Source organism: Camelus ferus, chromosome 12 (genome assembly GCF_009834535.1).
Source record: "Camelus ferus isolate YT-003-E chromosome 12, BCGSAC_Cfer_1.0, whole genome shotgun sequence".
Lineage (NCBI taxonomy): Eukaryota > Metazoa > Chordata > Mammalia > Artiodactyla > Camelidae > Camelus > Camelus ferus.
The window spans coordinates 22,954,457-22,971,223 of record NC_045707.1 but is presented as its reverse complement, the minus strand read 5'-3'; the positions used below and the strand labels follow the sequence as shown (position 1 = coordinate 22,971,223).

The window sequence follows — 16,767 nt, the reverse complement described above, 5'->3', positions numbered from 1 at the left end:
CCCCAGGATCCTCCCCCTCCCTTGAGGGACCCTATACTGCCTAACACCACCCCCCCCCCGGGGGGGCTGAACACGCTGCTGGTGGTGGGCAGTAAATCCCGGCCTGGATCCCTGGATCGGCTACCCAAAAAGAAGCCCTGACCAGAGCCAGGAAAAAAAAAATTGAGAATTATATTGAGGGGCGAGGAGTGGGTGACGAAAAAATTCATTCGAGAAAGATAATACTGAAAGTAGGGTCGTCGTGCTAATTGAGCATTCCTCCATCTTGTAGTTTATTCGCTGGCCTCACCCTTTGGATGGAACATGAAGGGATTGAGACAGATTTGGGGTTTGGTGGAAACAGGATTGGGACAGAGTTGGGCTGGGGGCCCTGGGCGGAAGATGTGGGGTCTATGAAGCATAAAAGGGAGGAGCAGCGGGTGAAGCTCTGGGTGCAGAGCATGTGTTCACAAGGTTACTAAGGAACCCTGGGACTGAAGCACTGTTCCCTGAGAACCCCGGCTCTCCCTCATCTCGAAATTCTGGAGACTGAGGCCACCTCTGCACCTCTGCGCTGCCCACCCTCTGCTCTTCAAGGCTGTTTGCTCCCTCTGCTGGCCTTTCTGGCACATGACACCCTCTCGGAGTCTGGAAACGGGAGACTCGGGGAGCTGAAGGAGTAGGAGGCTTAACAGGTCCCCCCACCAAAGCCCAGTTGGGAGCCTATGGAGGGGTTGTATGAACCCAAAGAAACCGAGGAGCCCACTGGCAGAGGCTGCCACTGTAGAGCGGTAGTGTCTGATAGGGGAGTGCCCTGTCTCTTTGGATTTGGGTTGCCATGGTGACCAGATGCAGGGGAAGGGGCAGCTATTTCAGTCTTTCTGGCCTTTCTTTATGAGAAAGGGGAGAAGGCATGATAGAGGGAAAGGAATCCCTTCCTTTTCTGTCACCCCTCAGATAGACCTCCCACTTCCTATCTCTACATCCAAACACCACCTCCTTGGGTCTGGAAAGTCAGTGGGTTAACTGTTCAGTCTGAGGGTCAAGGGGAAAGGTGAAACGAGAAAGAGGTCTGAGGCCTGACAAATATGTGTAGTAACTGTGGGAGGAAAGATAAGGAGCCCTATTTGAGCCTCCCTCCCCCACATGACTTTGACCCAGACACCACTTATACCCAGAGGGTCAGGCAAGACCAGCGATGACTGGAAAAGGGACCCTACACATGCTCCTTCCAGAGGAGCTCTTTCGGAGCACACCGCGTTCTCCTCCCCACCCTGGACTCTGGGCCTCTAGATCAGCGATTCTCAAACAATTTGGTTTCAACACTCCTTGACTCTCTTTAAAAAATTACTCAGCTTTTGTTTATGTGATTTATATTAATTTACCACATTAGAAATTAAAACTGAAAAAAATTTTGTAACACAAGAATACATAAGCACACATCCCATTAACAAAGATGTCAGAAAGATGATGTAATCACATGTCCTACAGCCTCTGGAAAACACTGTAGGCTTTTGAGATGTGGAAAATTAAAAAGGCAAATAACATCTTAGTATTATTAGGAAAATAGTTTGGACCATGTGAAAAGGTCTCAGGAACCTCCCCAGGGGTTCCCAGGCCACACTCTGACAACCGCTCCTCTGGACCATCAGCCCAGCCCTTCTATATGACTCACACTTTTTGATTTTTTTCTTCATTTTTATTAGGAAAGTAAAAACATTTGCTCCCCCACCCCACGCCGAGAAAAACCAGAGAGCTTCTCAAGCTCAGCACCGCTCTCAGGACTCCCTGCTCTGGGGCTCTCCTAAACTCCTCCCGTCAGCCCTTGCCCAGCTCCCTCTGGAGCCTCCCTTGAACAGTCCTCTACATTTGGCCCATCGGTTTTCCCATCCCAAGCCCTCGGAGCCCTCATCGGCTTCTTCCTTCCCTCACTTGAGGGCTTTCTCTTCTTGGGAGAGACTCAGTGATTTTTCACTGCCTTCTCCTTCCCACCCTCCCTCCCTCACCTCTGCCATCTTCTCAGCTGGCTTAGGGTAGGAAATCATGCTTTCTGGGTAGACTCCTTTAGAGGACACACTTCCCCCATCTCCCTCTACATCAGCCAGCCTGGAATAGGCCAGAGTCTGGACAAGAAAGTGCCCATTTGGGTCCCAGAGGGGCTAACCCAGTCATACTGCCAAGCGGCCCATGGGTGGAGGTATGGATCAGGGATCCGATGCTGCAGCCACAGATGCCCTTTGCCTGGGAGCCCTTAGCCTGATCTCTTCACTCCAAATGCCCAGGTCTTCTTGCTAGCTGCAGCCACAGGCCTCTACCACCATATCTGGCACATCTGTCTTGACCACATTGCCATCACGGTCGAGGTAGAGGAGAGAGAGAGGCCTTCGGGCAGTGGGGACACAGCAGGAAGTACCCAAGGGCCAAGGGTTATTGGCCTTGAGGAGGCTGAAGACAGGCAGAATGGAAGGAGGCAGCGATGCCTGGGCTGCCAGCCAGGTGGGGGGGGCACTGCCCACTGCAGAAATTCAGCTGGTACCCCTCGGGTTGCAGGATCCAGTCCCGCCATCCCAGGTCCTGGAAGTCTACATAATGGTCTCGCCTGCAACATAAGGGGGTCTCAGGCTCACAGGTGGGGGTCCTCCTCCTGGCCCGGCCTGTTCCAGGCTCATTGGGCCGGGTCTTAAGCTCCAGGAAGGGCCGCTGCTCTCCCGTTGTGTCCAGGAGCCGCCGAGGTTGTCGGGCAGCTGTGCTGTTGCCTTCTAGGGGCCTGCAGTCCAGCCGGAGTTTCAGGACACCAGGCTCCTCAGCCCTCAAGCCACTAGAGGGCAGAGTCAGGGCGTGCCAGCCTGGGGTTGTCATTTGGTGCTCAGCCAGGAGGACGCGAGATCCTCGGCGTCTCCTTCCAGGGCCCCATCGGAAAATCCTCAAGGAAAGAGTGCCAGGAAGGGTGGGGAGCGCGTGCAGCCAGAGGCGAGCGTGGTACAGGTGGTGGGACCGAGGAGTGGGCAGGTGGAAGGTGAGCACGGAGCTGCAGGCGGAGGTGGAGGAGTCTGCCAGACAGATGGACAAGGGCCTGAGGACGGTGAGCGGAGATGACGCTGTCCTCTGAGACGCCCAGAAGCCCTGCCCGCTGCTCTGCCTAGCACCCACCTTTAGAAGAAACAGGGACTCTGCAACTGGTTCCTGCCCCAATTCCTCTTCCTCTCACACCCGACTCCCTCTGCTTCTGCTGTCATTCTGCCCTTCTGCCTCCCTTTCCCTGCCTGCTCTCTGTCTCTCCCTCACCCACCTGTGATGGTAGCAAAGCTGATGACCTCCTCCCCATTCTCTGGAGCCACGCTTCCTTGCCGCAGTCTCCGGAGGGCTCTGGTCAGTGCTGCCTGGGGTGGAGGATGAGTTATTCTGGGACGACTGGTCAGGTGCAGCCCCTCGAGGATTTGCTGCTTGGCTAGCTCGAGGACCAGAGCTCGTTCTGCTTGGGGCTCCAGTGTGGGACTCCCACAGGAGGGACACACAGACTCTGCCCCCTGTGCCCACACCAGTGCCCACAGCAGCACCAGCCAGAGCTGGATATCAGGGAGCCCCATGCTCCTGGTGAATGGCCCTGGATCAGGCCGAGAGCGTCAGGTGGCAGTTGCTTCTTCTGCTGAGTCTGACTGCGTGGACGCCAACGTGGGCACGGCAGCAGCGGACACCAATGCCACACCTACCCTTGGCCAAGGGTACAGTCACCTGTCTTCTGTAGTCTGGGACTCAGGAAGGCAGAGAGCAGATGGTCCGATGGGTGACTGTGTTTAGTGCCGTCTGCCAGCTTGCCCCTCACAGCTCATGTCTGGTTACTGACTGGGGACTCTCTAGAGCCAGCAGCCTAAGGTTCCCTCACCTAGTGGTCAGCAGCCCGACCTACCCTCTGAGCCCCAGGATTGGCCAGCGGTGCTGCCCATCAGGTCCCTGCAGGGGGTGGAGGTTCCCCCCTGGAGCTCAGGTTTCACCATCTGGCCCTGGTCACGGAGCTTGAGGTAGGGGTAGGGGGTGGGGGGGCTATGTGGACATGCATGATGCAAGAAGGAGGATGATTTCACATGCTCCGTCCCCAAGGTCTGGGGCTCGGGGGAGGGAACTTCACATGAGCAAGGTGGGAAGGGCAGCTTCCCCCCATACCTCCAGTCTGTCTAGCTTGCCCAGCCACCACTGCTGTAGCAGTTTCCATGAGGCAGCTGGGAGTTCCAGTGGTTACTTCTCTGGGCGGGAAGGAGAACTCTGGTCTTTCTATTTCTAGCAATGGGGCTGGAATAGAGGTGAGAGGCTGGTAGGGGGAGGTGGGGAGTGGGAGGAACGGAGTCCTCCTGCCCAGGCCAAGGTGGCAGTGCCACGAGGCATAGAAGTCACCCCTTGACCTTGCCTGTGCTGACCGCCCAGAGTCCAGTTGGACTGGAGCACAACGTGGACGAGGGCTGGAGCATGTGTGGGGGGGTGGCATGTCACTGTGATGTCTGGGGAAACCCAGAGAGGTGGGGGTGACAGTGATGCAATCTTACAGCAGGGCAGAGTCCATCAAGGATGGCAGAAGGGCCTGTACCCAGCTGCTGGTTCTCTCTCAGGGGACTCTAAGAGTTGCCTAGATTTGGGGTACCCTACAAGTGGCACCAGCCTCTGCTAATGGCGGTGGGAAATGGAAGGTTTAAGGACTTTTAGGAACAAAGCATGGTGAGTACTGCAACCTTAGTCCCAGTCCCAGCCCTCCTCACCACACTCCTCACTGACTTTAAATGAAAGGGCCAGAGGGCCCTCCACGTTGAACTCAATGAGAGTAGGCTTCATGCCACCCTTCCTCCTAATCCCTAGTTCCTTCAAGAAGCTGGGAGGAGGTGAGTGTGATTTGGAAATGTGCCTCTCCTCCAATTTATTAATCTCCCCACTATTTAGCCAGTGGGGCTGTCAAATCTGGCACAGGGGAAGAGAGATGGCGCTTTGGGGGCTGGGCCTCAGTACCGCCAGTGTCCACCATGTGGCAGTGCTGTGCCACTGGACTGCGGTGGGCTTAGCGCTGACCAGCTTCCCAGGAAAGGGGCTGCTCTGGGGAGTGGAGAGATTTGGAGCACTTTCCGACCTCTCGCTCTGGGGACCCTGCCTCTACAAGGGAAGACAGATAAGCTGGTCCCTCAGCTCTCTCCCCTCGCCACTGCCTGAGAGCAGAGGCTGTCGCCAGGGCCCACATCGCTGCAACCTTCGGTTTTGGTTTTGGACCTCATCATTTACACGTGGCAACGGAGCATGGTGATGGGTGCCAGGCTCTTCCTAGAAACTCAGGCATCTGTGGTGGGGAGGGGGACGGTGAGACTTTTAGAACTTCCTCTCCACCCTGCCTGAGTCATGTTCCAGCCCCTCTGCCCCGTGCCTCCCCAGCTCCCTCTCTGTTGGTCAAGCAGGTGTGTGACAGCCCTCTTCCCCACTAGGGTCTGGACTGTAGGACTGCAAAGCAGAGGTCTCTGCCCACGGTGGTTATCTCAGAGGGCTTACCTGTTGGTGAGCCTGAGTCAAGGGAAGCAGCAAGAAGAGGCTGCAGGAGTCACTGACCTCACCTCTCCCCCCCCTTCTCTGTCAGGTGGCCCCACTTCCCAGCTCTTCCTACCCTCTTGCTGCTGTGTCTGGCCTGCCCCTACCTTCCCACTGACACTTGCGTCAGAACCCAGCTATAAATATGCTTTTAGCATCTTAGTCACTTTCCCCAAGAAGTGCTCCGGGTTATAAATACCCCAGCCATCTGCCTCACAGGCCCGCCCTACCACCAACCTGGTTGGGGGCTGGGGGTAGCAATCAGCTTGGGGGTGGTTAAGGAAGCAGAAGAAGCCTAAGTGATTATCTTGCCCAAAAGAGAAAAGCCTGACTGAGTTTAGAATTAGGGGCCAGGGGACTCTGGAAGATAAGGTTTAGGAGACAGTCCCACTCTTTCCCATTTTTATCAAAGGCAGAGCCAAGACACAAAAGAAGAAAAGGAATAATACTGATTCCTTTTCAATTTAATTTATTTTAAAATTTGCTACTTTGTTCATCGTGGATTTTTTTGCATTAATTTTGATTTAAAAAAAATACTGTATTAAGATATTTAGCTTGATTGATGAATTTTTTGGCATCCCCTTAAAATTTTGCCCCCAAAGCAAGTGCTTCACTTCACCTCACCTTAGTCTTGGCCCTGGGGACTGAAGCTGGGAGGGAGGTTAGATGTGGGAGAGGGGTGGAGTAGGGGGAAGGAGAACCACCAGAAGACTTCCTTAGATGAAGATTTCCTCACGTCAAAGGCGGGATAACTTCCATGAGTTTGCTCAGGAAGCCCCACAGCTCAGATCTGCAGTCCCCTGGGTAGGTCCCTTTCAGACTTTCTCCTCTAGGGTTCCTATTCCAGGGACCTCAGACCCAGATAGGAGGGGGTTATATGCTGAGCAAACACAGACATCACGTTTCCCAAAGGACACATGGGTTTTGCGCAAACTCGGCCTTGGGCTGCAGACATTATCGACCGCATGGTTCAGGGCTGTCCAACCAAAGGGAGGAGATAGTGGGGGAGGAGGGCAAAGGTCTAGAGAGCACCTAGTCTTAGGGCAAATGCCACCCTCTCCTCACCCTAGGCCTACCTTTTCTCCTCTCTGTCTCACTCAGGTGGCCCTTGGCCAGTTCCACCTTCCAGGCAGGACGCCTGGATGGGGCCTTGCGGGTCATTGAAGGGAAGGTGGCCAGCTTTGAGCCGTGCCTCTGCCTCCCACCGTGTATGTGCCCACAGGTTGCCAGCCTACTTGCTGACTGAGCAGTGATCTGTCTCATCTCTTGGAGCGGGGACAGAGGGAGGAGAGAAGCAGGTAAAACTCAGGCCTTTATTAGCTGTAAGACCAGCAAAGATGGTTCTGGGAGGGAGGAGGAGGCCTAAGAAAGAAGAGGAGGCAGCGTGGAGAAGGAAGAGTCATGATGTACGGGATGGACACAATAGCTCAGCCCTAAGGAGACTGTGAGGAGAGAAAGTGGGCAGGGCAGGCAGGCAGGCTCCATGTCATCTGGGATGTCAATCAGGGTCCTGGCAGGAGACAAAAGACCCACTCAGCTGTCTGAGTTTGTATCACTAAGAAGATTTAATGGAGGACTTCTTTACAGAGGTATGGGCAGGGCTAAGGGAACCAACCAGGGACGTTGAAACACCCAGGGACTAGCAGGAGTGCAAAGCCATTACAAGCCCATAACATGAAAACACTGATATGAGGACCTAGCAGGGAGTCAGACAGGAACTGTAGGGACATGGCCACAGCCAAAGTCACACAGAACCATGGCACCTGGGCAGAAGGAGCAGGAATAAGAAACACCCTGACCTGTCTCCTCCTATCCTTTGATCTCCTGCTTCTGTCTCCTCTTAGTCAAACTCGGCAGGAAGCCAAAGGTCAATGGAACTCAGGTAAGTCAGCCCCAAAGGGCACAGAGCAGGGCAGAGAAAGACAAGAGTGGATGAGGCTGTGCCAAGAGAGCCTTAGCAGTCCACTGGGCAAGTAAGAAGGAAAAGGGCTTAAGACACAGAGAGGATGTCATGTTTGGTAAATCTCAGGATGGGGCTCTCTGGAAATCCAGAAAATCAGGTGAAGGGGCTGGGTCAGCTCAACCAGGAGAGAGGGACATTGAGTAGAAAGAGCATGGAGGTGTAGTGGATTGCGGGCTGGATTAAAGATGGGTCAGCAGTGTCTTCTGCCTGGGAACTAGATGGCACTGCTCATAGCTGGAGGTGGATCAGAGTCCCTGGGGTGGTGGTTGAGGACGTGGAGCTTGCTGGATGGACTATGCCCTAGGAGAGAGGCTGGTGGTTATGAAGGTGGTACAGCAACTCTCCTTAGATGACAATGACTCTTCTTAGATGAAGTTCTTCTCAAGTCATAGTTGGGATAATTTCCATACGATGCTCAGGAAGAAGGAGTCCATCTTCTGGACAGAGGCAGTGGTGGGGCCACTCCCTCTTCTCAAGGAAGAGCACCTCTGTCAGGGCAGTTTTGCTCGCCTTGCCTCGGACTGCCCAGACCACCCGTGGCCTAACTGCACCCACAGGCCTCTACCACCATGTCAGGTATGTCAGTCTTGACAATGTTGCTGTCCCTGTCATAGTAGAGCAGAGACAGGGGGCGCCGGGCCGTGGGCACGCAGCATGAGCCCCCTCCAGCGGTGCCTGCAGCTGAGTTGGCCTTGAAGAGATTGAAAACCGCTGTGTGAAAAGAGGCAGCAATACCAGGCATGCCTGCCATGTGCAGCGGGCACTGTCCTGTGCAGAAGTTCATTGCGTAGCCCTCAGGCTGGATGATCCAGTCGTGCCAGCCAATCTCACGGAAGTCCACAAAGAACTCTTGTCGACAGCACATCCTGGACCTCCCCTGGCAGTCGATGCCTCGCCGGCGAAGCCGGTGCTTGCCCCCAACTCTTACCCGGGCTGTCACAAAAGGCCTATGGGCAGCCCTGCCCAGGATGACTGAGCTCTGGGCTAACTGGCCTTCAGGGACCAGCTCTAGGATCAGGTGCCCCTGGCTGCAGGCAGCCTGAGCCTCAGACCCCAGGAGGAACTGGTGCCAACCACTGTCATCTACCTGCAGCAGGTGCTGAGTGGCCAAGGTGAGGTTGGTGTCATGTCGGCCTAGCACAAGGACCCTCACCTTCAAAGTCCAGGTGGTATTGGGAGGGAGCTGCACAAAGAACATGAGGCTGGCCTGCTGGACCTCCAAGCCACCAGCAGTTCGATTAGAGAAGTGGAAATCAAGACGAGTCTGGTCGATGTTGGAGAGGCCTGTGGACACAAGAAGCCCCTGTCATTGTGGTCTTCTGAGTGTCAATTCTAACAACTACCTATCTGTTCTCAGCAAACTTGAACTCCCTTAGTTTCTTCTTGACCACATTGTTGGCATTGTTAACCACCCTTTTCTTCTTGAAAATCTTTTCTCCTTTGGCTTTCATGACACAACTCTCTTATGATTCTTCCTTAATTTTCTTTGCTGGCTTTTCTTTCTCTGATCATCCCTTCAATGTAAGAGTTCTCCAAGGTCTATTGCTGACCTTCACTTTTACTCTACTCTACAGAGGGGAACTCTGGCCCACACTCACGGTCAGTCGACACAGTTTATGCTGGTGATTCCTAAATCTGTATGTCCAGTCCAGGCCATTTTGCATCTTGGGAATCACCAAGCTTCAGGCCTAAACTTCTAATTGCTTAATTTTGTTACATGCGTGTCCTGTCGGCATATTAGAATCAATTTATCCCAAGGGAAATCATTATTTTTCTCCCTATATACTTCTTTTTTCTTTTTACTCTTCTTTTTCTACATGCCCCTCCCCCCTTTCGGCTAATTTTTCTTCTCTTTTCTTTCTTTTTTTTTGTTTTTGTGGGGAGGGGGAGGAATTAGGTTTATTTATTTATTTATTTAATGGAGGTACCAGGGATAGAACCCAGGACCTCGTGCATGCTAAGCATGCACTCTACCACTGACCATACCCTCCCCAACTCCCTATATACTCCTGTTTCTGTTCTTAGAATTGGTGGCACCACTATCCTTATTACTTCTAGAAACCCTATGATCACCTCCCTCACTCGCCACATCTAGTCCCTCACCACAATGGTTCTAATGGCTATTCATTTCTTTCTATACCTATTACTACTGCCCAATTTCCCCCCTACATTTCTCACCTCCTCTATTAAAACACATTAATTGGGTTTCTATTCCCTCCACTCCACTGAAATTCTCTTGTCAGGATCACTAATACTTCCATGTTGCCAAATCCAATGCTTTAATCTCTTTCTATTCATCTTACTTGGCCTTTAAGCAGTGTTTGACACAGTTAACCATCCCCTCCTTCTTGAAATATTTGCTTCTCTTAGCTCTCATGATTCTAGCCACTTCATCTTGGTCTCCTCTGCTGACAGCTTCTCTTCTTCTGCCTGACCTCTAAATGTTGGAGGTCCTGAGCCCCCTTCTCTTCTCTATCTATACTCTCTCCCAAAACGAGACATCAATTCCTCTCGCTTTCAATTCCATCTATAGGCTCATGAATCCCAGGTATAAATCCCTGGCTCTGACCTCTCCCTGAGCCTCAGACTAGTATATCCAGCTGTTGGTCTGATATTCCACTTGGATAACCAATGCTATCTCAAAGTTTTCATGTTCAAAGAACTCTAGATTTATCCCCCCCAACCAAAACCTATTCCTTTTCCAATCTTCCCCTTTCCTGTAAAAGCCTTGCTTGCCCTCACCCCTTACTTTGAAATTATCTGCAGATCTGTCAACTCTACCTCCAGTTCATAATATCATTTCACTTTTCCCCACCTCCTCTACCACACATTAGTTCAATCCACAATCATCTTTTTCTCAAATTATGGCAATAGCTTGCCAACTGGTTCACTCTTGACCCCAGAACAATTCTTCACATATCAGCCAGAGTGATCTTTTTATGACATAAATCTGATTAGTTTAATCCTTTCAGCTTAAAACCCTTTAAAATCTTCCCATTACTATTTGAATAAAATCTAAACTCTTTAACATAAAAAATTTGCATGATTAGGCATTCTTCCATTTCATGACTGTATTCTCTCTATACCAGCCTTTTTCCTGTTCCTTGAACTCACCAAACGTGGACCCACCTCATGGCCTTTCCACTTGCTATTCTGCCTGCCTGGAATGTCTTTCCAAGGTCTTTGAATGACTGGCTCCTTTTTGGCCTTCAGCTCAAATTCTCCTCTCCAGGGGACTAACCAGTCTAAAGCTGCCTTCAACTCTACCTGCGTCACTTTAATACATCATCCTGCTTAACTGTCTTCATAGCCAATATCACTCTCTGTGACCACCTTGGTTTTTTTGCTCATTTGTTTACTATATGCTTTTCCTCCCCTTCGACATCCCCCTGCCCCAGCTGCTAGAATGTAAACTCCATTAAGATAAAGATTGTGCCTGTATGGTTCACCATTGTATCCTTATGTATCTACCACATAGTAGGCACTCAATAAACATTTGTTGAATGAATGGCTTTTCGTTTCTTTAATTTTTATTTTACACTGACGCCAGAATTATTTTCCAAAAAAGCTAGGCCATAAAATTCATGGTTTCAAAATACTTATTGGTGAATAATGTCCAAACTCTTTTAGGAGGCAATTAAATGCCCATTATGATTTGGCCTAGGCTACCCTTATTTGCTTTTTTAAGTAAAGGATGCTTTATTGTGGGAATGCCACTGATACTCTCATGGGCATAAAAGAACAGAAAATAAAGTTCAACTAGGCTTTGCGTGAACTGGAAGGTCTGGAATAAGGTTGCTCTTGACAGTTCTCAGAGCCAACAAGATGCCTCTCATCTCAGTCTCCCTGTGTAAATCTACTCCATTCTTCTCTTTCTGTGGGTCTACCTCTTCTGCCTCTTTGTCAGCTTTCTCAGGTCCTGGAATGGTGACCCCAGCTCCTGAGTCTACAGAACCTTTTACTTAGCTCCTCCTAGCTAAGTAAGCTGATTTTCCAGTTCCTAACTCCAAAATCCAAGAAAACTCTGATTGGTCCAGCTAATTTTTTCTTGTTAGGTCACGAAACACCCTACCATTAGAACCTCTTAAGTCACCCCAGTTATGGCAGGCAGACACATGACCGGCCAGGGCTGTGGTAGATTATTATATTGTTGGCCCCTAATGAACAACACCTCCCAATATTCATGGATTGGTACAATCCCTTCTCATATTAACTCTGGACATGGCATGTGACTTGATTTGGCCAATGAGACATAGGCAAGCATAGTACAAGCAGAAACTTAATGAGTACTTAGACCTTGAAGCTTCCTCCTCTTGGAAGCCAGCCACTGTGCTTTAAAGCGGCTTGGGCTAGAGTGCTGAATGATGAGAAGCCATGTGGAGGGAGACTCTTAGATGTTCTAGCCCCCTCTGAGCCCCTAGCTGAATACAGCTGCGTGAGTGACCTCAGCTACATGACAGGGAGCAAAAGAAGGGTCCAGATAAGCCCAGTCAAACCACACACCCATGAAAAATACTGAATTTTTGTTTGTTTGCTTTAAGCCTCAATGTTTGGGCCGATTTGTTATATTAATGGATAACTGAAACAAATTAGTATCAGAAGTGAGGTACTCCAGAGCAAAGACCTAAAATATGTGGCATTGGCCTTGGGACTGGGTGGCAGACAGAGGTTGGAAGGATGGCAGGAGACTGCTGGTGAAGGCAGGAAGAGCAGTGAGGAAATTGTTATTGGAAGCTGGGGAAAGGGGAACCTGTGTTATGTACTGGCTATCGGCTGTGGCAACTTGGAAGCTAGAAATGGTAACTAACAAAGTTGTGAATTTAGCTAAAGATATTTCCAGGCAGAATGCTGAAAGTGTCAATTGGCTTATTTTGGCTTCCTATGATAAGGCATTTCAGGAGTGAGATGAACTAAAAAAGGAACTGTTCAATTTTCAAGCAGAATTTAGAGAAAACATTTCCAATAGGACTTGCTAGATTGAACAATAAAATATTTTTTCATTCCTCAACTCTCTGTCTGGCAAAAGGTTCTCAAACTAAGAAACCATCTCAGGGCAAAAATCAAATCCAGGGCACTGTCAATAAAACACGGCCTCAGAATGAAGATCCAAACAACAAAGGGTCAACTGCAAGAGCCTTTGTTAAGATCTAACATCTTTGTTAAGATCTAAAATTTAAGATGTTGTTCTGTAGACCCTCTCAACTGGACAAAAGGGCTTCTAAAAATCTTGAGTGTTCTTCCACAACGCCTTGACTTGTAGTCCCAAGAGGGGTCTGTCTTGATACAGTAGCTTGCCTTTTGTCTAACTGAGTAGACTATAATTTATTATTTAGAAGCTCACAGAGTGTTAAAGAGAATTTTAATAGTGAAAGCAGCACAACTGAACTAAAAGGGACAGAGACAACTCAAAATGAAAAGAAGTCTCTGAGGGGCTCTCAACCTCTTCAGGGGAGATTAAGGCTAAGAAAACCACTCAGTCACAAACACAGGTCATTTCCTGTTTAAGAGGAAAGATATCTCAGAGGGTGGCATTAAAGGTTAAGAGAGTGGATCCAGAAGCCCAGGAGAGCACTGTGGGTTCTCCTTAAGAGAGGAAAACCCTACCAGGGCGCACATCCAGGCCGCAACCAAAGGGATTCTGAACTTGAGGTAGACGGAGATAGGTACCAGGCTGGATATCAAAATTTTCATGGACCAGTGGCTGCTTTGTGTCTCCCTCCCCCACCCTCCATTTTGGAAAGGAGCATCTATTGTGGTTACCCTGTCCCTGTCTCCGCATTGTATGTTAGCTGTGGGAGGCAGATAACTTGAATTTTTAGGTCATAGGCGGTGGTGTGCTGGTAAATATTGAGCAACTGGATTCCAGAGGGGAAAAAAAGCCCTGATTTGTAGTGTTTGCCAATTTCTGTGGTATAAATTTTCCCACCATGGCCAATTTTAAACTATCAGCGTGAGGTCACCAGATGCAAGTTGGGAGATGTTCGCCATCAGTGTTCATGAGCCAGCGTGAGCCAGTTCCGAGACGCCACTGAAGGCCCCTACTCTAGTTTCCTCAAAGCTCCACGCTCTCTCTTGTCAAATCTCCAGCAAGAACAATTCTCTGATCTTTCTTTCACATTAGGATGTAGATGACAGCTTAAATTGGAATTAAAACTTCAAACCAAAATATTTAAATGTAAAAGGTAGAATCCAGGCATCAATCATTCTCACCTCCAAACTTCATTCCAGGTCATGCCTCCTCCAGCCTGAATGCTGTGTTCATTCATTGATTAGCAAATATGTGGAAAGTATATAGACTTTGAAGTCAGAGAGAACTGTGTTTGAATTCTGCCTGTTGTAAGCTGTATGACCTTGGCCATGTTGAATGATCTTCTTTGAGTTTCAGTTTCTGCATTCTTAAAATGGGAATTGGGCTAAGTGTCAGGGACACAAAGGTGAAAAAACATCAAGCAAGATTTTGGTGTTAAAGGGACTCATGGCTCATGGCCATTTGTCCACCTTGTGCTTATCCATTCCAAACTACTTTTCAAGCTCTAAACTATTTCTTCAGACTTTCACTCATGTTTTTCCCTCCATTTAGGATGTTGTTTACCATTTTCTACCCAGTGAAGTCAAACTTATTCTACGGCACCAGCCTATTTGCAATCTTCTTCTGAAAGACTACCCTGTCTTACCAGGTCCCAAAGAATTACTTTCGTCCATCAAGCTCCTGTGCTCTCATCCAGCATTTATTTCATTCTGCCTTATATTCTAAGTAGTTTATTCCTAGGAGCAACAACTAAACCCTGTTGGGCAGGAGCTGAGTCTTCTACTCCAGTTTGCTCCCATCTTATTCTTTCTAAGTGCATTACCTGTAGCTCACTTAAGTCTCTCACCTATCTTTTCATTATCTCTATTTTGCAAATAAAGAAAACTGACTATTAACAACTCAGGTCACATAGTAATAAGTGGCTGAGCAGGGATTTGAGCCCAGTTTATCTGGCTCCAGAGTTCGTGTTCTTAATCATGAGCAGAAACCCCCTTTTGTAAATAGAATACGGTCTTATTCATCACTGAGGACTCTAGACTGTGGTCAAACTGACCTTCAGCGTGGTGTGGTGGCAGAGTGGTATAGTGGTCAAGGTCATGGATTTCAGACTTAGACTGCCTGGCTCTACCACTTCCCAGTCATGTGATCCTTGAGCTAGTTAGTCAACCCCTTGAGCCTCAGTTTCATCACCTCTAAAATGGGGATAATGACAGTATTTGCTTCACTGGCTTATTGTGAGGATCTCAGGGAGATAATCATGTATGTAAAAGGCTCCGAACACATTAAGCGTTGTATAAGTGTTAGTTATTTCTACTACACACTAGCCTCTGATGATAACATGAGGTATAAGTGACAGTTCCGGACCTTAAGGGGTTACAGACTATGGGAAGACACACTTCACAGAAAATCTGGAAACAAGGCAATTCCACAAGGAGGGATCAGGTTCAGGGTAAGGGTGTGAGGGCCACCAGCGAGGGAGCCCCTCACCCTCAGGTCAGGGAGGGTTTTTGAGGATGGGAGTGCTTGGTCTTGAAGGGAGTAGATGCTGACCAGGGGAAAGGCTGCCAGGAATGGGATGTGCTTGTCATAACTAAGACAGAGCTTGCAAGTAGCTCAGAGGCCAGAGACATCACTTTGTGTTCTTTTTCTTGAATCCTGTCTCTGAACTCTCGATCTCGAGCTGCCAACTAAATTCTCTAACTCCTCTCCCCTCTGTGAAAGGAACTCTCTCTTCTCTATCCTCCATCCTTTATCTACTTTTCTGAGTCCCATTTTCGCCCTGTTCTGATGGGGGGACCCCAAGGTATTAAGGCAAGAGGGCAAGGGTAGGGTGGAGAAGTATGCCAATCTTGATGTTTTACTTTTCTCCCTTTACCCACATGAGGCATCTAGGGGAGAGGGGAACGGAGAGGCTGGATCCTGGGGCCCAAGGGAGGACAGACTCTCCAGCTCCCAGACCCTGGGTCCAGGCCCAGGAAGTGGATGGGCTCACATCACAGCCTGTGGAAGTTTGTGGGGCCTGCAGAGGAGCCAGAGGAGAGAGGGGAAGGCGGTCTTAAAAGAAATGAAACTTATCTACGTCTCAGCTGCCCATTGGTCAGGTCGAAACTACAAGAGAGAACCTGGAGGATGGGAGCCTGTGATTAGGAGATAACAGGCTGTGAGAGGCGAGACTTGGGATGGTTTTGGGGAGAAAGTCAGGGGTTAGGTTGGGGAGGAAAGTTTTCCTTTCATAAACAGATTGGGTTTGGGGGAAGATCTACAGACCAAGAACCCACCTGTCTCAGCAAAGCTGATGATCTCATATTCCTGTCCCCTGTCAGCCTCTGGAAGTGCTCCCTGCGAGAGCCCATGGAGACACTGCAGCGCCGTCCTCAGAGCAGCTCTGGACACAGGTCGCTTCAGTGTTGGACGCTGGCTGAGGTGCAGCTTGTCCAAGATGCTTCTTTTGGCCAGGTTAAGAAGCAGCTCCCGCTGACTCTCCAGGTCCAGGGCAGGCCTTCCACATGCCAGACACTGACTGTCAGCTCTGGGAACGGTCACTGTGGCCAGAGCCAGGAATAGGAAGGCCAGGAGCAATGAGGAGATCATTGCTGGGGCAGGCCCTCCTTAAGCAACACAGTTGAGACAGAGCCACAAACCTTCAGACTCAGGGTCTCTCTAGCTGTGGTCTCGGCTCCCGTCTGCCAGGGGCCCGGAAGGAAAGTGTGTCCAGCTGGCATGCCTCCTGGTTGCATGGGATAGAACAGTCAAACATCCGACTTGAGAGATGAAGCCAGTTACAGCAGAACTTGGCAGAAGCCACATAGTCAGTGGAAGTACAGAATGGGGGATGTGAAGGGAGGTTGGTTTGTTTGGGGAAAGAAATGTCCTTGGGCCAACTTTGGGAGACAGTGGGTTACCCACGTGAGCTGCCAGGCCTCTGGACAAAGGTTAGAGATGAAATTCCTCTTCAGATCAATGGCCTTGCTGGGAAGCTTGGGTGGGGGGAATGGAAGAGACCAGAGGTTTTAATATAGAATGCTAAAGGATGACTTTCAAACAAGAGGTCGTCATTGGCAGGACACTGTCGGTCATTGTCATGCATGTTGTTGAGAGTTGGTCCTTCTCAAATCTCTACCCCACTTTCCTCCCTCCCAGAGGCTCACAGTCCAGATTCTTTTGCTAGCCCTGGGTTAGGTTTTGCCCACTGGAGCTCAAAATCATCCAGTGTGAAGGTTAAGTTGGAGGAAGGGAAGTG

At 49.8% G+C, this 16,767-nt stretch overlaps 2 protein-coding genes across 2 annotated transcripts; both read right to left on the bottom strand.

The window, feature by feature from the left end:
- Positions 1-1,656: 1,656 nt before the first annotated feature.
- Positions 1,657-5,589, bottom strand: INHBE (inhibin subunit beta E). Its single transcript, XM_006182500.3, is given in 3 exon segments — positions 1,657-2,432; positions 2,434-3,029; positions 3,269-5,589. Coding segments are annotated over 3 exon segments (1,056 nt in total). The 5' UTR covers positions 3,567-5,589; the 3' UTR covers positions 1,657-2,270.
- Positions 5,590-5,987: 398 nt separating this feature from the next.
- INHBC (inhibin subunit beta C) lies at positions 5,988-16,342 on the bottom strand. Its single transcript, XM_006182497.3, has 2 exons — positions 15,806-16,342; positions 5,988-8,782 (listed from the first exon to the last, which is right to left on the bottom strand). The coding sequence occupies exons 1-2, from the start codon at positions 16,116-16,118 to the stop codon at positions 8,040-8,042; spliced, it is 1,056 nt and encodes a 351-aa protein (XP_006182559.1). The 5' UTR covers positions 16,119-16,342; the 3' UTR covers positions 5,988-8,039.
- Between the last annotated feature and the right edge of the window lie 425 nt (positions 16,343-16,767).